Below are 23,053 nucleotides of genomic sequence, written 5' to 3'. Positions count from 1 at the left end.
GCGGACGTTATCAGCACGTCCGTCCACTACCATAGCCACCACGGAACTCTTCTGTATGTAATAGTGATGCACTGTTTGGAACCTTTGGTGTAGTTATGAATATTACTGGGGTTTTATCCCAACACCAAACCGTGTTTCGATTACTAAGTGATCATCTACAAGAGGAAGATTAAACTTCCTCTTGAAGATGATCACTTTCTGATCGAAAAACGTGTCGAGGTGTTGAAATAACGGTTTGTGTTGGGATAAAACTCCAGTTATAAAAACTCCAGTAATATTCTGTATGTACTCAGATACACCCCGACATGGTGTGATGAATCGGAAACTCAACAATTTTATTTTTTTATAAAAGATACATTAGAACTAATCACAAATATTAATCATTTATGTGACAATAGTTGGAATCAAATAACATTGCTTATTAATATAGGTGATTTAAGAATTCGTTCAGCTCCATCCATCGTTTTGACAGCTTTTTCTACCATCATTTCTAAAGGAATGCCAGATTCATTTTAGGATACAGACATATAAGAAGGTAAATGATTCAAAATAAAATCTCGAAATATTCATTTCTCCCAACTACCTACACAGTTGATTCTGGTAAATGCCTGTCAGAAAACAACTACTTCCCCGGCTAATACCACGCTAGTTGTTGAATTATATACTATAGACATTTATGTAAGATACCTCATAGAGGTTAGTCTTGCAGTTTCCCCGTTCATCAAGCAGCAGGTTCATGCTAAAATCAATCGAATGCAGGAAAGATCCGACCCAAACAGCAAAATGACTGATATTGGTCTTACATTTACCAGAACCTACTGTGTAATTAGTTGGGACTAATGAATATTTCAAAATTTTCCTAACCTAAAGAGAATTCAAACGTTTGAGATCGTCCACTTTTGAAATGCCTTTTGGAGATGCTGCTTAAAACAGCTGTATCCACAACTCAATAGGCTCAAAAAATCAAGAGATTGGCTGAATGCATTACCAGTTCCCAGTTTCAAAAATCTTCTTGATGATCGAATATTTAGGTTATCTATTGATCTTCAACCTGAAGAGAGTTGAAACGCCGGAGATGCCCATTTTTGAAATTACTTTTGGAGATGCTGCCTAAAACAGTTGTATCCACAAGTCAAAAGGCTCAAAAAATCAAGAGATTGGCTGAATGCATTACCGGTTCCCAGTTTTAAAAATCTTCTTGATGATCGAATATTTAGGTTATCTATTGATCTTCAACCTGAAGAGAGTTGAAACGCCGGAGATCGCCCATTTCTGAAATTACTTTTGGAGATGCTGCCTAAAACAGTTGTATCCACAAGTCAAAAGGCTCAAAAAATCAAGAGATTGGCTGAATGCATTACCGGTTCCCAGTTTTAAAAATCTTCTTGATGATCGAATATTTAGGTTATCTATTGATCTTCAACCTGAAGAGAGTTGAAACGCCGGAGATCGCCCATTTTTGAAATTACTTTTGGAGATGCTGCCTAAAACAGCTGTATCCACAAGTCAAAAGGCTCAAAAAATCAGCTGATTGGCTGAATGCATTACCACCAGCTCCCAGTTTTAGAAATCTTCTCCATGATCGAACAGTCAGGATATCTATTGGTCTTCAATGTAAAGAAAGTTCAAACGCATGAGTTCGCCCACTTTTGAAATGACTTTTGGATATGGTGCTTAAAACAGCTGTATATACAACTCAAAAGGCTCAAAAAAGCAAGTGATTAACTGAATGCATTACCAGTTCCCAGTTTCAGAAATCTTCTTGATGATCGAACGTTCAGGATATCTATTGGTCTTTAACCTGAAGAGAGTTGAAACGCTTGAGATCGGCCACTTTTGAAATTACTTTTGGAGATGCTGCCTAAAACAGCTGTATCCACAACCCAAATGGCTCAAAAAATCAGGTAATTGGCTGAATGCATTACCACCAGCTCCCAGTTTTAGAAATCTTCTCCATGATCGAGAGTTGAAACGCTTGAGTTCGGTCATTTTTGAAATTACTTTTGGAGATGCTGCCTAAAACAGCTGTATCCACAACTCAAAAGGCTCAAAAAAGCAAGTGATTGGCTGAATGCATTACCAGTTCCCAGTTTCAAAAATCTTCTTGATGATCGAACATTCAGGATATCTATTGGTCTTCAACCTAAAGAGAATTGAAACGTTCGAAATCGCACACTTTTGTAATTACTTTTGGAGATTAACATAAAAACAGATTTTAAACAGTTTTTTTTTAACAGATGATGCCTAAAACATCTATATCCATAACTAAAAAGGTTCAAAATATCAGGTGATTGGCTGAATGCATTACCACCAGCTCCCAGTTTTTGGAATCTTCTTGATGATCGAACAGTCAGAATATCTATTGGTCTTCAATCTAAAGAGGGTTGAAACGCTTGAGATCGCCCATTTTTGAAATTACTTTTGGAGATGCTGCTTAAAACAGCTCAAACAGCTCACAACTCAAAAGGCTAAAAAATAAAGTGATTGGCTGAATGCATTACCAGTTCCCGGTTTCAGAAATCTTCTTGATGATCGAACATTCATGATATCTGTTGGTCTTCGATGTTGAAGTCGATGAAACCGGTATTAATGGTTTAAGTTTGGTGCTGAAAATTAATTGATAAAAAGAGCTTCGTTTACGCCAAATACCCCCTCAGTCTTAGAGCTTTTGGGAGTCAGTCGCGATGATGGTAAACAACCCGATGGAATGTAATTGATTCCCTGGAAATTTTACCAGTGGTGTGGGATTTCACTTGTTTTGACACCATGGCAGCATCTCTCATAGGCTCTTCTACAACAAAACGAAGAGCTGCTGTAAAAACTGGGAAACTATCGAGATCAGTCGTCAACGACTTGAGCCTGGATGGCTCATCGGTGTCCAATCACTGCCTTAATGTCTCCTGTTGTCTTAGAGGATCCACTTTTCGTCACATGTGAGAATCCGTTGCAAAAAAGGATTGTTTTGGCTGCGTCAAAGCAAAGAAGAACTGACCTCAAAACATGAGAGTTGCAAATCGTAAGGCACCCACTTTTCAAGCTTTTTGACGTTTCCAATATGTTTTGAACCATCAAAAACCACATGGAAGCTACCTCCCAGTTCTTTCACCATTCCACGCATCGTTTTTGATGGGAAACTCTCCATCAGGATCCTCAATTCCTCGTCCTGGATTACTGTAGGTTGACCACTGCGGGGCTCATCTTCGATGCTGAAATCTCTGAATAGAAATTTTACAAACCAACGTCAATGCGTTCATTAACCCTATTATGTTTCTGGACTGTTTCTGCAGCGCTTTGGTTCAATTTGAATCCGTTGAAAAAACTGGTCAAAAATCGCTTAACGACATCATATAGTGGGGGGGGGGCGAAAAGAAACTGAAATTTGGAAGAAAATTAACAGCATCATATATATAGTACAAAATCTCATTTGGAACAACCTAAGAATAATCACATAGTATGAGTTGTGAGCTTGCTGAGAATAATAATTAACATTGTGTTTTCAATATAAAGAAGTTCAACCAGTTCATCTTGAATCAAATAAAGAATTTCACTCACAACTATCACAATATCTGCATATCAGTTACAACGACAGCTGCAACCAAACAAGATAATTATGAATTTTCAATCGTTTACTAACAGTAATGACCATTACAAATGTTTACTGTACTTATATCAAAGTCGTGCCGTTTCCTTGATGTTTTCCATTCTACCTTGAGTACCGATCAAAACATAATCTATAGAATTAATTATGAGCAGTTCATGAATGAGTGAACAGTTTTTCTAATTGATTTCCAGTATAGACATGCTGAAATCCTGACTTGAATGTTGAATCGAAGATTTGAAATGTATATTAATTCTTGATAAATAGACATGCGGTATTTTCATTGCACAAAATCCAACATTTTAAAATTCAATGATGCAATAGATAAATCAGTAGATATTGCACGATAACTTCATGTAGAACTATTATATGTTACGTCGCATTAAAAATATGGCATTCTTCATAAATATGTATGGTTGTGTATGCGAGGAACATTGCTTGACCGGGAGAGATGTCACCATTAAACTCGACTAGATCAGAGTAGACCCGGAAAGGCAAAAATGGTTTATGAAACTTTCCAAGAATGTTGCCGATTCATAAATTGTTCTCACTCTTAGGATAAATTTTCAAGAAACGTTGTTAATGACATCAGACTAACTGTTTCACTTCTCAGTTCACCTGTTTTGAAATGTATCTGTAATAAAGGATTCTTTCACACTCGCATTTGAGAATTCAAAGATAATTGTTATTTGGGGTCACGTTCATTAATTTGTGAACCAATCATCATATTGATGATGCCAATAGTTGGCCGCGTTTTACAATCACTGAAAAAATTTGAAGATTATCAGTATAATGATATGACAAATCAGATATAGGATATTCACGTTATAAAGAGAATGACATGATTTTTGTTAATTTTGTATATCCAACATAACTACTTTGAAATTCCCAATGAAATACGTTCAATAGCAATGAAACTAGTAAAATTTCATTTTGTAAGTTGCTCAACTGATAGTAAAATTTCGGACGTTGCCGAATCGAAAAAAACTCGAAAACTGTCAGTGTTTCTTTTCTTTTCAGAACTAATCATTTCTTTTGATAAGACCTGTGTATATTCAATATGCTTAAAGCATTATTGAAACAGTCTCAACAGAGCTGTATTTCAACTAAGTAAATTAATATTAAGTAAGAATAATAGCAATGAAACAAATCAACTGTCCAAAAAAAATTGAAAGTACGAATAGTGCACATGTTGGCAACGCCGTAACATGCCACCTTGTGACGTCATTCCCTTCTTAACGTGAATATCCTATAACATTAGAGGTTCTAATTTTGATTGTACAGAATTATTACCAGATTTTAAACCTAACAATAGCGAAATAAAAAACTGTAAAAGTTGAATAGCCTAAATATTCGGATTCGGTAAAAATTTAGAGTGGAATGATTTTCAAAAGATATCATATGTTAAGGAACACCAAAGATTACCTACAAATTATTGAAAATTTATATTACTGAAACACAAAAGGAAACAGAAAGTTATACTGAAGTAGATGAAACTGTTACCAATACTAAATGAAATAACAAAGTATATCAGTGAAGGAAATTTCAATGTCAAGCTACTGATGATGTTTTAATTCGTATCACCCAATGCGAGTGTGTTTTATCAAGTCTATTCACAAGAGGAAGTCTATAAGACAGATCCAGAAGATGAATAGATAAATCCTGAGCTCCACAAAGCTTTTCTTCCTGACAAAATTGGACGAATTCTCCAAAAACAGGACAATATAATGAATCCCAAGGTATATATAAAATTCCATGCTCCGATTGCCCTAGTACATATGTAGGCCAGACCAACAGACGTGTGACAAGTAGAGTATATGAACATCAACTTGCTGTCCGAAAGTCAGAGGTAGGACACAATATAGACTTTACGGCATTAAGACCATCGCCACAGTGAAAACACTACAAGCTCAGATAATTCGCGAGGCCATCGAAAAGCGACCTTTTCACCAGAACGAAATAGATGACGATCAGAGACTTACAACTACCTGAAAACCTATAATTTTCTGATGCCCACCCCCCACCAAGAGTCCGGTAATGGTAATCACCCGAAGACTCGCCCCCAAATTTCCACTTCAATAGCTCCCGCCGATATAAATATCACCGAACACCCATCGATACCTCAGCACAGATTAAGTAAGCACAGATTAGGTACTTAATCTGTGACCTCAGTTCAATCTAAGGAGAAGGCACATTGAGCCCTTAAAGAGAACTCATGACGACACCTGGGAAGGAGGCATATTAAGGCCCCGGCGTCAAGTCACATCAATTTCTTGAAAATTGGAGTCGAAACGTCGAACACAAAACACCAGACGTAGTTCAACCCGAACTCAACGAAAACATTTTTTCCCGTCAGGAGATCCTTACCACACTTTCTGGATTGCTTTAAGTCTTTGATACGTATTATTTGGTTTGTCAAATGGTTATACAATTGTTGGTTTCGACATATCAAAAGCAGGTATTAGAAAAATAAGATATTTTATTGGCGAGTATTTCTTATTTTGTTGATGGTCTCAAATGTGAGAAATATTTGTAAAGCGAACTCAAAGTCTCCAAAATGAAATTTTCAGGTAGATAGACTGCATACTTCATGATGGTTCACATGTGAAACTGTCATCGAAATCGACCACAGTAGCATTTACGGAGGTGACCATGATAGGAGAACTTAGGAAAGGAATACGAAAATTTCAGGATGAAGAGATACAACTATCGATAGAGATGATATATCTGGGAGTGATATAAAATTTCGAGCTGACCTGGAGCCAACGTAAAGAAAGTGGAGAGCGCTGAGCCAGGCCAGATAAACAAACGCTTTTAACAAATAGATAGACAGGGATTTGTTTGTTTGGAAATAATAAAAATATGGCATGATCAAGAACCATACCAGTTTTGAACCTACCCCCTTTACAAGCCAGGAGTGGGCCACTAGGCTGGAAAACTGATCGAGCCATAAGAGATTGGACAAAATTGAAATTCGGAATATGTCCAGGAATAAACCATAAACATATTCATGGGCCACATGTAGGGTTACCACCTCTTAGCTGTCTAAATCCGGGAGAAAAAAAAACATTGATTATCATAACTTTTTATTTTATTTTGAACTTATATTTTACATTTGAACGAACAGAGTTTAAAATATCTGGTCTAGAATAGACAAATTCAAAAAACTCTTTGCAGTCCATTTTAAAATTGAAAATCGTTTGAATTTCCGCCTTGACATGTTCTTCATTTAAACGATTTCTTTCTTTTGTCCATATATCGAATACTATGCTAAAACACGCTCGCATGCAGCCTTAGATACAGGTACAGATAAAACAAATTAAACAATTTTTTTCAACATAACACCAATTTCATTTTCGATGGTTGAGAAAAATTTTGTATATTTTAAATTCCTTCCGGGAGCCGGGAGATTTTAATTTTCAGAGCTCAAATCCGGGAGAGGTGGGAACCCTAGCCACGTGACACCCTAGTAGACTTTTGATAATATTTCTAATAATAATAAAAATATTTTCCAAAAATTGCATATACCTTATCAATAGTAAAGATAAAGTCCCCATTTCAGAAGTATCAGGAGTTTATCAACTTTCTTGTTCAACCCCTAATTGTTCTGCAGCGTATGTGGGCCAAATCGGCCGTTCCTTCAAAACCATATTATCTACCAAAACCACCTTTTCAATCCAGACACAGACATATTTTTTTTTTATATCTGTGATAAAGGGAGGACCTTGAACATTAGTGAGGTTTTCTTTATCAATGAAATAGTTAGAGACCTACAAACAGTCTCCTTGGATGACCAGGTTCATTTTGATTGTTTGAATTTTTTCAATTTTCCCAATATTTAAATCCCAATTTCTTATTTTATTTCCTACTTCCCTCATCTAGGTAGAAATAACCTTCATAACCCAACTTTATTTTCTCACCGCAGTTTTCTCTCCCTTCTTCTCTACAAGATTTTAAATTTACCTAGAAGATGTCGTTGTAAGTTTATTTTATTTCAATCGATTTTATGATCCTTCATGAAGTTTCTACGCCATTTTATCAAACAGTGTGCAATGTATGACGGTTCCATTTATACCTGAAGAATTTTTCACAAATTTTAATGTCACTGAATATAAATACTCCACCCTACCATGTGAAACATATAACCATAAGCTAAAGAAAAAGCCTTTTGTGTAAAACCACCACGTATGACTTATTATTCAACGTTATTATTCAATCGTTCTATCTAAGTTAATTCAATAATTTTTATAATGTAGTAATATAATGTACTTTTTCTACACCCGTACTCTAACAATACACTTATATGACCATAATCCGTTTCATAATGATATCCATTATGATACAGATTTTTCATAACGATACAGATTATTAACCAATAGAAACCCATAATTTTTCAATCAAGAATCCTGTTTCTTTGTTTGTACTAGATTCTAACCTAAGTAACTAATTGCTTTATTTGTCAAAATCAGTTTTCATATTACCTACCTATATTATCAAAATGTCTGAAAACAGCGATATAGAAGGAATACCATCGACTCCAATATTTTTAAAAGATCAGATTAATTACAGTTGTTATATTCAATATAAATATAATTAGAATCTTTATAGTTTTCATATATCCATGATAATACCATTAAGTTTGTGTTTTTAAAAAAAAAGAGTTAATTACTGTAAATGTGTTCAATACAAATATATTATTTATAGTTTTTCATTATTTATCGGGTTTAGAAAAAATAGCGTATGCAACTCTCATGTAATGGTTATTAATACACTCGCATATACCATACAAAACTCGCCTTCGGCTCGTTTCGTATCCCGGTTAATGCTCGTGTCTTAATAACCATCATTACATGATCGTTGCATAATATACTATTGTCAAAATCACTAAGTGTGCCTCATATCCCTTTTCTTTGTAGGTGTTTCTTGTTTTACTGAAGATGGGTGGCTCACTACACTCGAAACATGTCTAATTGTCATTAATTTCTGACTTACAAATATATATGTATAAATTTCGTGGAGACGACATTATTTTGATTCTGATTCTGATTAATTACCTCCACTTTGAGCTTAAATTAAAATACTGAAGTATTTTTGTTCTGATTCTGCCAATCTATTAATTCTCTACAAACGAAGTTACTCAACGAAATAATCATACTAATACTAATTCATACCCACGAACTGAAACTGTAGATCAAAAGAAAATTTCTTCGCTGGAGCCAATTCAGATGTTGCATTTCGAATTTAATTAGATATTCATTTGTACCTTTTTGCAAATGTATATTACTTAAGGGAATATATGTAATAATATATTCATCTTTTCTTAGTATATTTCAATATTATAATGAAGTTGCCTGGTTTTTGAAGAGGCAACATCAATTTTCTACGAATACTATCATCAAATTCTAGGAACTAGTTATCCAATAATCAAATTCCGATGATGGCAAAAAATAATTTTCTTTCAGTCAGAATGTATGGCGTTTTAATATAAATAATGGCGAATTCGCCATGGATAAACAGTTGAAGTAAATTTTGCAAATATTAAAACGAATATAGATGAAGCAATATTCACTTAGAGAATAATCGAAAACGATGTGAAGCCGAAGGATATGACAGCTGCATTGATAAATAACCCTGATAGTTCAGCTACCTTTTCAAAATATAATAACTTCACACTTTTTACATCACTTTTCGCCGTTCGGGTCTATAAAAAGTATTCGATGGCATATGTCTACCTTTTAAGGATAACTAAATAAAAACAACTTATATATATATATAGATGTTGCTTTATCTATCCCTACCAATGAGCAGCCCTACCCATACAAAAAGGCTTCGAATGGTTCACAATGTTCCAGAACATTCCACAGAATTGTAGAATGTTCCCTGATGACCTGGGATTTCGAGAAAATTTAAAGTATTCCCGAATATCTCAAAACATTCCAAAATTTTTTGGAATTTTCAAAGATAGTCTAAAACTTTCAGTAACATCTTGAAACATCCTAGGTCGTCGCGAAATATTCCAGAATGATTCAAAATTTTATGGAATGCTCTCGAATGTTTTGAACAATTTCAAAAATGTCTAAAGAGGGAAACCTCTAGCCCTTATATCTTCGAAAGCATGATGTTTTTAGATCATTCGGGTCATTGCAGAAGGTTCCGGGATCTTCTGGAAAAATGTGGAGCACTCTCGAATGTTCTGAACTGTTTTAGAAATGTCCTGAAACCAAAAACTATAGCCCCTGTCTTCAAATATATTTCGGGATATTACAGAACGTTCCAGATCATTCCAGAGCATCCCACTACATTCCAGAATGTTCCGAGTTGTTGGTGAATGTTGTGAAATGCTCTCGAACACTCTTGAATGAAGCGTAAGTTGTTGTTTTCAAAAATAATATTCGTGTTTATTATTCATTCAAAAATATAATTACCGATTTGAGCTTCAGATCAAATGAAAAATAATTTCCAATTTTTTCTTCTCAGAAACCAAAGTGAGGTTTTGAGACAAAAACATACTTTATCTACTTATTAAAATAGCAATTCAAATTACGAGCCTTATCATTACTGATAATTATTAGACATAAATTATTGTTCTAGACCGCAAGTTCATGAAAATATATAGTAATATTTGATGGCTTTGACCTCAATGTGTGAGGACAAGTATGTATTGAATTAAAAAAAGATTCAAGTTACTGACTGTTACTGATACAAATGTCACTTCATGGTCAGTCTCAAAACCACTGGAAATTCGTTTTATTATTTTTTGTTTTATACTCAATTAGACAAAACTAATTTTTGTTTTGTACAATTGACATAAAATATCTCGAATACTCTTGAAAAATGAATGTATTTTGCATTACTGCATTATGTTGTTTCAACACTAAGTGTTGAATTTATTTGAGCCTCTGGAGACACCCTACATTTTGTTTTATAAAAGAGAGGACATCGGCAGATCAAGATCTCCAGATGATGTGGTGCTGCAGGTTTTTTCAGGTTTTCCTGCAGCTGAAAAAGCAAATGCGCCACTGGAATCGATGAATCAATGATAATAATAATAATTATGATAAAAATGTCGTCTTTATTATCTTCTAATACATTTAAATCAAATTAATCAGGTATAGTTCATTTATTATATGAAGATAAAACGCTAAGTTCAATTTACATGAAGACAAGTCATCATTCAATTGCTTTTCCACTCAACCTGGCCCCGAAGCGCCAATTAATTTTTGTTGTTTTATAATTCCATGATTTGTATTACTTTCCTCTTTAATATATCCAGATAGGGGTATTATGCAATTATTTTAATCTGTACTGAGTTGATTTTTTGTAAATGAGGTAAATATTCTTTATTAGGAAAAATAGAGTTTGGCATACGTATTTATGTCCGTTAATCACGAAACCTCAATCAAAACTTCCCCCCCCCCCAGCGTACTTTCAGAGAAAGATGCATAGAAACCCTGGTGTTTCAACCGATTAGCTTTTGTATTATCAAAAATTCTCGACGTGAGAAATGAAATTGACTCAACTGGGATATTTAATCTATGGATTAAATTCTTTCACCTGATATTTATTTATTCCAAAGTGTAAACATTAAAAATTCAACTGCCAACCGCCGTGCATAACGTCGTCCAATCGCTTTCCGAATCGGAAAGACGAAATCCCGGTCTTGCGGTTCGGAAGATTGAACGGCGTGTACACAAGATGGAGGCTAAGATCACGTCGGCGAGACACACTTTAAGCCAAGGCGTGCTGCTGACCACCAAACAGCACTGCCAAGATAGGATACGAATGCTAGTGGCTGCTAAGAAGTCACTAGTGAGGCGAGCGAGAAGTATCGCCAAGAGCCTCCACGTTTTGTGGATACTCCGCCGACTGCTAATCAGGTGGAATCCTTCTGGAAGGATATATATGAACACCCGCAGCCACTCAACTTAGACACTCCAGCCCAAGCGCAGTTCGAAGCTTTCAACAGAGAGCATCGACAGCCTGAGCTCAATGAACTGCGCAACCCGACAACCCCGGATGACGTTCGAAGGGCCCTTGTTGGTTCCAAGAACGTTGCTGCTCCAGGCCCAGATGGGCTGACACTTATTGGTGGAAAAAACTACCAAGTACCCACCGCCATCTGGCCAGATTTTTCAACTCATGGCTGGACGCAGAGCAGCCGATTCCGGATTGGTTTGTCGAGGGGCGGACCGTTCTTATCCCCAAAAGCGAAGATTTGTCGATTTCTAAGAATTACAGACCGATAATATGCTTGAATTCGTGTTATAAGTTGTTTACAAGCATTTTATACACACGAATACTCACCGCAGTTGACCCAGTGTTCGAACGGATATATGAGCAGAGAGGGTCGAAGAGAGGAGTCGCTGGATGTAAAGAGAACCTGCTCATCGGTAGATGTGTAACGCAGGACTCGATACAATATAAGCGTAACCTCTCTATGGCCTGGATCGATTACCGTAAGGCATTTGATTCAATTTCGCATGAGCTCATCTTGCATTTGCTCAGATGCCTTGCGGTACCCGATAACATAGTGAGATGCATTGAACAACTGATACCACTTTGGTGAACTCGCTTCACCATAACATCTGGTCAAGCAAGAGTCCAAACAGGGTGGGTCACTTTCAGAAGGGGTGTATTTCGAAGTGATTCCGTCAGTCCCCTTCTCTTCTGCATCTCAGTATTGCCATTATCCGTTGCGCTCAGAAATACTCGGGGGTATACTATGGCACACCCGGAAACCGGAGGCACAAGGTCACCCATCTGTTTTATATGGATGATCTTAAACAATATGCCTTTGAAGAGAAGGATCTCCATCAGTCCTTGAGGGTGGTGGAAGAGTACACGCATGCTATGAAATTCGGGATAGACAAATGTGCAATGGTCCATCTCAAAAGAGGACGATGCGGGGACTACGAAGAGGATGTGCAGCTCGTAGATGGAAGCATCCTACACCATCTGGATGCCGGAGAGACGTATACTTACCTCGGAGTGGAACAACGCTACTCACAAGAGGTAACAGTAGTGAAAAACTCTCTCCGCGGCAAGTATCAGCACAAACTTCGACAGATCTGGTCATCGGAACTGTCGGGGAAGAACAAAGTTGCTGCAACAAATATGCTTGCCGTTCAAATCTTACTCTACTCGTTTGGAGTAGTGAAGTGGACTCGGGAGGAGCTGTTTCAACTCGACGTAAAGACCCGAAAAATGATGCATCTCTATAGGAGTTTGCATCCCAAATCGTCCGTTCCACGGTTGTACTTCCCCCGACAACAGGGAGGCCGTGGACTTTTGAGTTTGGAGTGTCTACATAACAGAATGGTACTGGATATAGCCTGTAAAGTCGTCAGGAGTTCGGATCCCCTTCTCTGCATGGTCCGTGACCATGAGAGAGCAGGAATTGGAGCATTTCTCCTCCAGAGTTGTGGTCACCTCCGAACGAGGTGACCATAACTCTGTCACCGAGTTGGAACCCGTTCAGCAAAAAGCTCAGAGATCACCTTACCTCTGCGGAGACACAAGGATAAGCCAATGCATGGGGTCTTCTTCAATAACATTGGAGACCCTGGCTTATCAAAGCGCCTGACGTTCGCTTTTCTCAGATCGAGTGGGCTGAAGTCAGAAATTGAGGGGTTCATCATGGCTTGCCAGGATGGTGTTTTCAACACCTTAGTCTACCGCAGTCGCGTGATGGGTATAGAGGTTCCTGACACAAGGTGCAGGGACTGCCGCAAGGCGCCCGAGGCCCTAACGCACTTGCTATCAGCATGTCCAGCAGATGCGGTCTCGTCCCATATCCATCGACATAACGCGGCCCTAAAAGTGCTATATTACCATATACGGCACTCTTACGGTATTGACGAGACACAGGTGTTGCCCTACGCTCCGGGGAATATTGAATCCGTTGTGGGGAACGGGAAGTGCCGAATTCATTGGAACTATTCGTTCCCCACCCTCAGGTTCATACAAGCTAATAAGCCTGATATAGTCCTTTTCGACCACCAGAGCAAAACGATATTTGTCGTGGAGTTTTCAGCTCCTGGCGAGACGAATATCGTCAGAAAGGAGGCGGAAAAACAGATAAAATATCGAGATTTCCTCTTCGAACTCCGCGAACTCCAGGTCACTCTGTCAAGATGGTTGTTCTGATTATTGGAGTCCTTGGTGAAATGATGTTCTCTCTACTCTCGAATCTTAAAATCATACCGGCTTGCCGCACTAAGGCATAAATCTTAGCCGCACAGATGCAGAAGGCTGTCATTCTTGACTCACTGCGCTTGCTCAGGGCACATGATTGTCGGACCCAATTATCACTTACCCCATGGTGTGGGGAGTGGTCATTGGTTGATAATGCTGGCGCGCCCTCCCGAATGTATCGGGGATTCGGGGGATATATAATTCTGTTGGGATATTTAATCTATGGATTAAATTCTTTCACCTAATATTTATTTATTCCAAAGTGTAAATATTGAAAATTGAACTGCCAACCTGACAATGTCAATCTGTGTCACCCTCTATGAATGAAATCTGTTTTTAAAAAATCTGTTTAAAATCTGTTTAAAATTCATTGGATTTCTTTATTATTTCTTCACCGTAGGTCGGGAATTTTTTACAAAATATTTTATATGGGGTCCAAATAATCCCACCAGGGCTATTTTATTTACCTTGTCTCGGAGATACTGTCTCTCAAATGTCAAAAATTGAAATATCCATTATTTCAGTAATAAACACTTGTTAAATGACACATTTTTTCACGATCGCCTGCGGCAGACCTTCTTTCACGCATTTCAAATGTTTTCGCAGTATAAAAAACTTCATGTTCACCAACCCAATTCAATCACAACTACATTCAACTAGTGCAACTTGAAAACGTATCCTTGGAAATTTTATCAATTCAGCTTAATTAAAACTTTTTAATAAATTTGTCAACGTCTTTAACTTTGATATGTGATTGAAATTATTGTTGAGATTTTTACCAAACAACAAAACCGCAACAGGCTTGTTCAATATTAACAAACGATGAATATCATAATTTCAAGTGAAAGTGTATGAAAAACTCACTCCAGTTTATTCCAATAAAAATGTTTAAAATGTTTACCATTCACTTCCTGGTAATAATTGTTAGATTGTTGGGTAAACAATAATGAATTGGCAAATCAATTTTATCGCAATTTCGAACTATTTGACAGCGCAACTCAGCTCAAAATCATAAGTTATTATGTATTAAATTGCCAATCGAAAAACACCACAATCATAATTTTCCATGAAAGGAAACTGAAATTATATGAAACGATAAAATTATTAAGGCTTTTGCAGCCGAGGTTTTCAGTGTCACTATTTTCACCGTCGATTGTTGGAATTTCTTCCTGACGTTTCGCTCGCGCGAGTGGCTAGCTTCTTCAGAGATTCATACATCTTGAGTTTATCTCCGATGACTGATATTCCGACTGCGTGAAGCATATTCATGTATGAACATCTGAAGAATGCCAGCCACTCGCGCGAGCAAAACGTCAAAAGAAATTCCAAAATCAAAAATCTTCAAACCCAAATAAAAATAGTGACACGGACTATCAGACTTGTTCTTTGAGGTTAGTTAAGTACATTCGTGGTTTAGCCTAGCACCACTGTTGAAACCTGTAGTGAATACTACTACTACTAGGTACTACAGTTAATTGTATCAGCTATTGTTAATACGAATTTTCATAAAGAATCGGTCAGAGTGTCAGAGTGACGAATAATTACGAATCCAAAAGAAAAATTCGATTCTTTCTCTCATTTCCAGAGTTACAGCACTTCAAAGTTCCGAAACTTCTCGGACCTCTTTTTGTACAATACAAACTATAGATTCGCAAGTATCATCCTTCACCCCTTATTTCATCTTTTTTCGACACATTTCAGTTTAATAATCAACATTTTTCCCATAAATAATGTTATACAACATTGGATTCGTTTTCTGGTGCCATCCCTACATTGTAAAATGATATTTGCAAAGAATAAAAAGTCAAAGTCTTTTCCACAATTTAATGTCACAATCAGATGTTAGAGCGGTAAATCCATCAATCAGTACATGTTTCGAACCTATGTCGGTTCATCATCAGCTAATATTTAAAATTCTACAATAAAAGAAGAACAACGTTATAATAGTTAATACAATGCAGTATAAAATACTTGGATGGAGAAGAAAATATTTTATTTTATAGCGGAGAAAAGAAAATTAACACATATTGTTATTGTTACGTTTTTCTTCTTTTATTGTGGAATTTTAAATATTAGCTGATGATGAACCTATATAGGTTCGAAACTTGTACTGATTGATGGTTTTACCGCTCTAACATCTGAAAGTGACATTAAATTGCAAATTTACTGCACTCCACTTTGAGATATAATGGACTTCTACCATAGGTAAAGTGATATATCTTTGGGAAAGATTTTGACTTTCTACTTCTCCATATTTATACACAAGAATGTAGGAATCTTCTGAAGACTCAATGTTCATATAAGGATACAATTGTCGGGGCCAGTTATCTTGGGCCAATTGCGTGAATGTCTGAGACCAGTCCAACTGAATGAGAACTTGTTCACATGGCTAAACTATTCCCACAGTAGTTTGTGACGGAAAATGGCGGAGTCCTAATTGTCTGTTGTGTCTAGTAATGAATTGAGACTCGACTGAAAAAGGCAAACTGGTCCAAAATGAGATATCTACTGCCCTACACACGGCGCCAATTGTCAACACAATTGTCGTGATAGAGTGTGGGGGGCGTCACTGCGCTCAGTCACTTGTCCTCTGTCTACTTCTGGAGAGAGTCGAATTTCAATTTTCAGGACAACTGGCAGGACAGTTGGCACGCCAATTGGCCAGAGCTGTTTACACGTAGCCCATAATTTTATACCAGTAAGCTGTTCTCTGTCAATTGTCTCCTCAACTAGCATCGTGTAAAAGCGGCTTAAGAGAAAGAGTGTTAACTAGTAACAACTTCATCTCCTGAACAAAGCCCCAACAGACATCAAAACATGTTTGAATACTGTATGGAGGAGAGATGTATACGTACATGTATTAATGAAAGTAGTTGTTTCGAGAAAGCTTTTTCTTTTAGTTTGTGTCTGAAAGTTACTTCTTTGCATGATCTACACATCTTTGTATAGAGTTGATTATGGAATTGATTACTTTCTACCTTTCTTTGAAAGATTCCCACATTTTTTTGCATAAAGATGCAGAAGTCAAAACCTTTCTTTCCCAAAAAGTATTCTCTCCTAAAAATATACCTCTTTCAATTTGAAATTATGTACTAGTGACATTTCGGGAAAAAATAGCTCCTTCAATTAATAAAGTTTTTTATTGAAAAAATGTTGATCATTAAACCACCACATCACGATGGTGATGTGGTATTTGAATAGTTTTTTTACTATAGCACGGAATCTTAATCTGCCGTCTAAATACGTACCTAAGTTGTAACAAGTTTTTTTTTTTTCATTTCAGAACATCATCATTGGCATATGTGGAGGGATGGTTGCATGCATCGGAGTTTTGTCACCTAGAAGACAGGAAACTTTACTCTACTTGGCCGTTTCGGTTCTGAGTATTGCATGCGTGAATGTCATCCTAACGGAGTATCGAATTTATAAAACCGACATGCCGAAACTCCTGAAAAGTTATTCGAATCACATGCTCATCGATTACGGTAAGGCCAAATGCAAAGTCATCACGAAACATTCGAATTTTTTCACTTCATAAAAAGATTCCATAAATTTGATGATACGCGGGTAGTCTGAAATAGCTGCACTCATAAATTAAAGCTAGTAAATTTCGTTGTTCATGTGTTGACACTCACTTATGTTGCAGCCATTTTGGACGCGCAGTTATTATGTAACAGTCGTTTGGGCAAGTTGATGTAAGTGTTTTTATAGAAATGGACAAAATGGAGAATCGAGCTATCATTGAATATTTGTTTTTATGTGCGTAGGCTCGGAAAATGAAGATAAGTTGTATTCTGTGTATAGGGACTCTGCACCACCATTTATAATAGTGAAATTTTGAGCAGCTGATTTAAGGTGGCCGTAAGAGCTTGTGAGACTGCAACTCTGCAACTACCGACGAAAACATCGCCAAAGTTCATCAAATCGTGCTAGATTAAAGTAAGAGAGATAGCAGAGGTTATGAACATGTCAAAAGAACGTGTTTGTCCCATATCAAATTAATATTTAAGCATGGGAAGTCTGTCAACCCCAGCAAATAAACTGTAGTAATCCCCTTCACCAGGAGAAGAAAATTGGACGACCTAACGCCACTTTCCCTCCAATGGTGAGGTATTTCCATTTGGAACGGAGGTGAAATATCTTGGCATTGTCCTTGTTAAAAAATTCACCTGGAACGCTCACTTGAGAAAAGTTTTACACAAAGCCAGACTGTCTCTATGGACATGTCGAAGGATTTGTGACAAAACTTGGGGTTTAGGTCCCAAACAAATCCATTGGATTTATGTGATGATTGTTAGACCAATGATCACTTATGGTGCAATTGCCTGATGGTCGAAAGCTTTACAGAAAACGGTCCAGGCGAAGCTCTCTGACTTACAGAGACAGGCTTGTCTGGCCATAACTGGTGCCATCAGTACCACACCATCAGCGGCCATGGAGATCGTTCTAGATCTACCTCCTCTCCAAATTTTTCTGGAGAGAGCGGCTAGATGTACATCATATAGACTTGTGAACATTGCCAATTGCACAAATGAATTTACTGCAGAGTGCAACAGACTGTTGGTTGACACTGGAAGTCACAGCATTCTGGAAATGATCTCCGACTTTATGCCTCCAACTGTCAACTACGAACTGCCTTATAAAGTACTGTTCCCGAGTAGAGAGGAAATATTAAGAACAGATAGTTGTTGGTTCACAGATGGATCAAAAACACCTTCCGGTTCTGGTGCAGATGTTTTCAGACGCAGACGCAGGACAGAGATATTAACCTGCCTAGGAACTTATGCGACTGTATTTCAAGCGGAAATTTACGCTATTGAATTGTGTGCGGGGAGATTGGAAGAATTCAACCTCATACACAAGTCAATAAAAATATTTTCGGACAGTCTCTCTCGATAGAAAGACTTAACAGATTGTCTCTGGTCTGGATTCCTGGCCATACTGGCCTGGAAGGCAATGAGACTGCTGACTCTCTTGTAAAGGAAGGTGCTGCAAGCAGTTTCATCGAACCAGAATCCGTCATTGCCATCGCTTCAGGCTTTGCCATACAAACACCTCGATGGCAAGAAGATTTATGGACTTCTGGTAGAATCTTTCACGATTGGCTCACTCCAAGGGTTCATTCACCCTTCGAAGCTTGATACCATACAGTTGTTGGACTACATTAGGGATGAACTACAATGTCTAACAGGCCTTCTTATAAGTAACTGTCATTTGAATCATCATATGCAGAGACTCGAACTGTCGGAAGACAATGTGTGTCGCCTCTGTTTGGAAAATGACGGAAAAGCAGAGCACATACTTTGTGCCTGCCCCGCTGGAGACCGAATCAGGTTTTTAGAGTTCGGCAGAGCCGTACTTTTACCATCTAACCTGAAAGACCACTCACCAAACAAACTAATCGGCTTCGTTAAGAAGCTGGGTTTATTTGGTCGAGTGTGAATAGATGTGAGCCACAATAAACCCTTACGGGTTGCGGTGTAGGGTTGAATAGAGCCACTCACTTTGGACCTAACGTAACCTAAGCAAGAGAAAGCTGTCCGCGCGTTGAGTGCCGCGTTTGCTCACGTTAGACCAGAAACGTGTTCAAATGAACATTCCCAACGCTTTATTGGCGCAGTTCGGGCGCAATGAATCCGAGTTTTGGCGCCGATAAATTACTGTAGATGAAATTTGGATACACCATTACACGCCCGAAACAAAAATACAGTGCAAACAGTAGACTTCAAAGGGGAAACCGGCTCCAAAACAAAGCAAAAACTGTTTTTTCGGCTGGGAAAGTGATGGCGGCTGTTTTTTGGATAGTCATGGAGTTATTTCAAAAAGGAAAAACATCACGGCAGCATACTACGAATCATTATTTGACAAGCTGAAGGCAGAACTTGCGGAAAAACGGCCTCATTTGCAGGAAAAGAAAATACTTTTCACACCGTCTCATACCTTAGCGGTTGCCATGACGAAAATCCACGAATTACGGTTTGAACTGCTTACTCCGCCTTACTCACCAGATCTACCCCCAAGCGACTTCTCTTTGGTCGCCCATCTGAAAATTACGTTCGGAGGACAGAAATTTTTGTCAAATGAAGAGGCAATCATCTTCGTGAACAATTATTTTGCAGAGTAAAACGCCGAGTACTATTTGAATGGGTTACACAGATCGAAGCATCGCTGGGAGAAGTTTGAAGAGTTAAAAGGAATCTTGTATCTTTTTTAGATCGGAAAGTTTTCAGACCACCTTCCTATTTACACTCAATATAGAATGGATTCAATTTTTTTCTGATTTTTGTTAAAGTAATACCACAATTTTATCATGCTCGTTACTCACATGGTATTACTTAAAAATAGCAATATGTTTCTTATATGTCTGATGGTTTTTGAAATAGTAATACTATCAACACAAAAAACACTACTTTTCGGACCGTGAAGAAGAATTCAATTAAATTCGAAACGTCAGCAAGAAAACAAATGTTTTTTAGAGAAAAAATTGATCTTGTTACCCAACTAACCTTTTTTCAGAAAAATTATTGGATCACTAAACTAGTAAACTAAAAGTTACAATTTTTGAGTTTGAAAAAATGGACATTTATCTAAGTAATAACATTTTCAGGTCAAATTATTATTGATATATAAATTGTTGGTGTTCAAGGTGGAGTTTGTATTGAAGGATTGTTATATTATTGTCATGCGGATATATGAATCAATAAAGTATCAGAAGAAATGTTGCCGCCGCGGCGGCAATTTAAATCTCACATGCCTTGCGGAGTATTACTTTATAGTTCTACAACGAAAAGAAATGTGAAATTTTTCATTGTAATTTTTCATTTTGAGTGTACTTTTGCGATGAAATGAAACTTGATAGATTGAATTTGCGATATAAATATCAATTGTGATATTACAGTCTACCATAATTTTTCAATAGAATTTTACACTTCACCATGATTATACAGTGGAATTTTACCCTCCAACATAATTTCACACTGCAATTTTTCAGTAAATAGGTACATTTTCTGAATAATTTTGGAGAAAATGATACCTTAATAGGAAATCGATTCTTGGATTCAGTCGAGTACCTTATATATTTCAGAGTCAATTTTTATCTAATAACTTTGATAATCACTTAGGAATGGAAGTGTACAAAATAGACAATTTTCATTTATTTTATTTTCAATGAAGAATGTGTAAGAAGTAATACTGAAAAATGAAAACGTGAACTCTTCATATCAACATTTCTTCATCAACATTTAATTTTTTTATTTCTTCCTCAAACATTGGTGGTGTTATCCTGTGAGGAAAATGAAAGATCATTATATTAACAGTAAGTTCCAAAAACCTGTATAAATTTCTTTCTAATACATATAATAATTGTGAATCGTCTAAACTCAAAAGAATTGAATAATGAGTCCACACCATATACTTTCAGTTAGTAATGAATTGAAAAAAAAATCCACAGAAATACGACAGACAAAATGATATTTTTCCGTACTACAATAATTTTCTTCAAAGCAACCATGGGTCTATCTCTTTAATTGAAAAAATTGAATTTGCCCCTAGGACCCCAGTAAACTAAGAATTAACTAGGTCTAGGTTAGGTCAAAAGTGAGTGGGCCCATTCGACCCTCCACCGCAACCCGCAAGGGTTTATCGTGGCTCACACCTATTCACACTCGGCCAAATAAACCCATCTTCTTCTTGACGAAGTCGATTAGTCTATATGGTGAATGATCTTTCAGGTCAGATGGTAGAAGTGTGGCTTTACCAAACTCTGAAAACCTGATTCGCTCCGCAGCGGGGCAGGCACAAAGTATATGCTTTGCTGTTTCATCATTTTCCAAACAGAGGCGACACACATTGTCTTCCGACAGTCCGAGTCTCTGCATATGATGATTCAAATGACAGTGACCTGTAAGAAGGCCTGTTAGACATCGTAGTTCATCCTTATTGTGCTCTAACAACTGTTTGGTATCAAGTTTGGAAGGGTGAATAAACGCCTTGGAGTGAGCCAATCCTGGAAGATTCTGCCAGAAGTCCATAAATCTTCTTGCCATCCAGGTGTTTAATCTTTGTTTGGCAAAACCTGAAGCGATGCCAATGTTCTGGTCCGATGAAGCTACTTGCAGCACCCTCCTTTGCAAGGGAGTCAGTAGCTTCATTGCCATCCAGGCCAGTGTGGCATCCAGACCAGAGACAATTTGTTAAGTCTTCCTATTATGGTGAGTCGTTTTTGGCAATTTGCTACCAACTTAGACGTTGCTCGGTATAGGAGCCAAGAGCTTCCAACGCTGCTTGCCTGACTTGTGTGGGAGGTTGAATTCTACCAATCTTTCCACACACAATTCAATAGAATAGATTGCCGCATAGGTCCCTAGGCAGGTTGATATCTGTCCTGAATTTGCCACTGAAAACACCTGCACCAGAGCCCGAAGGTGTTTTTGATCCATCTGTGAACCGATAACTGTCTGCTGTGAACCTTCTCCCGGAGGATCCAATCCTCTCTACTCAGGAGGTACTGTATAAGGCAGTTCGTAATTGACAGTTGGAGACATAATGTCACAGGTCATTTTCAGAAAGCAGTCCATCTAGCCTCTCTCTCCATAAAAATGTGGAAATAAGATAATTCTAGAAGGATCTCTATGGACGCTGACGGTGTGGTACTGATGGCACCACAGATAGCCAGACAAGCCTGTTTTTGTAAGCCAGAGAGTTTCGCCTGAGCCGTTTTATGTAAAGCCTTCGGCCACCAGGCAATTGCTCTATAGGTGATCATTGGTCTGATAATCATCACATATATCCAATGGATTTGTTTGGGACCTTAACCCCAAGATTTACCACTAATACTCCGACATGTCCATAGATACAGTCTGGATTTATGTAAAACTTTTTCCAAATGAGCGTTCCAGGTGAATTTTCAATCAAGGACAATGCCAAGATATTTCACTTCTGTTCCAAATATAATGACCATTGGTGAAAAGTGGCGTTAGATCGTCCAACTTTCTCCTCCTGGTGAGGGAATTATCACAGTTATGCTGAGGTTGACAAACATCTGCTCCCTCTGGTACCAACTGTGAACCACGTCCATCCTACTTTGAAGGATATTACACGCTACCCTTCCCGTTGTGGGCATTGCCAAGAGAACAAGGTTATCTGCATAAGTTTGCACTTCTCTTCCGACGAGGGCATCAAGCAGACTACCTATTGAGAGCGACCACAGATTGGCTTCTCCTTGAAGAGTCATAGTTGCAGTTCTGTTTATCAGCATGGCAT

General features: G+C 37.6%; 1 protein-coding gene across 2 annotated transcripts in view; it reads left to right on the top strand.

The window, feature by feature from the left end:
- Positions 1-23,053, top strand: part of LOC111505687 (uncharacterized) — a 203,652-nt gene that overhangs the window by 153,676 nt on the left and 26,923 nt on the right. For both annotated transcript variants that reach the window (XM_074182413.1, XM_074182414.1), the window contains one exon: positions 17,076-17,277. In XM_074182413.1, the coding sequence (XP_074038514.1) occupies positions 17,076-17,277 (202 nt within the window). The remainder of the gene's footprint in view (positions 1-17,075; positions 17,278-23,053) is intronic.

This window comes from Leptinotarsa decemlineata, unplaced genomic scaffold (assembly GCF_025532065.1).
Source record: "Leptinotarsa decemlineata unplaced genomic scaffold, Ldec_3_MD MMD2_tig00026328_RagTag_RagTag, whole genome shotgun sequence".
Taxonomy (NCBI): domain Eukaryota; kingdom Metazoa; phylum Arthropoda; class Insecta; order Coleoptera; family Chrysomelidae; genus Leptinotarsa; species Leptinotarsa decemlineata.
Note: the sequence above shows the minus strand (reverse complement) of the source record. Positions and strands in the feature narration are given on the sequence as shown.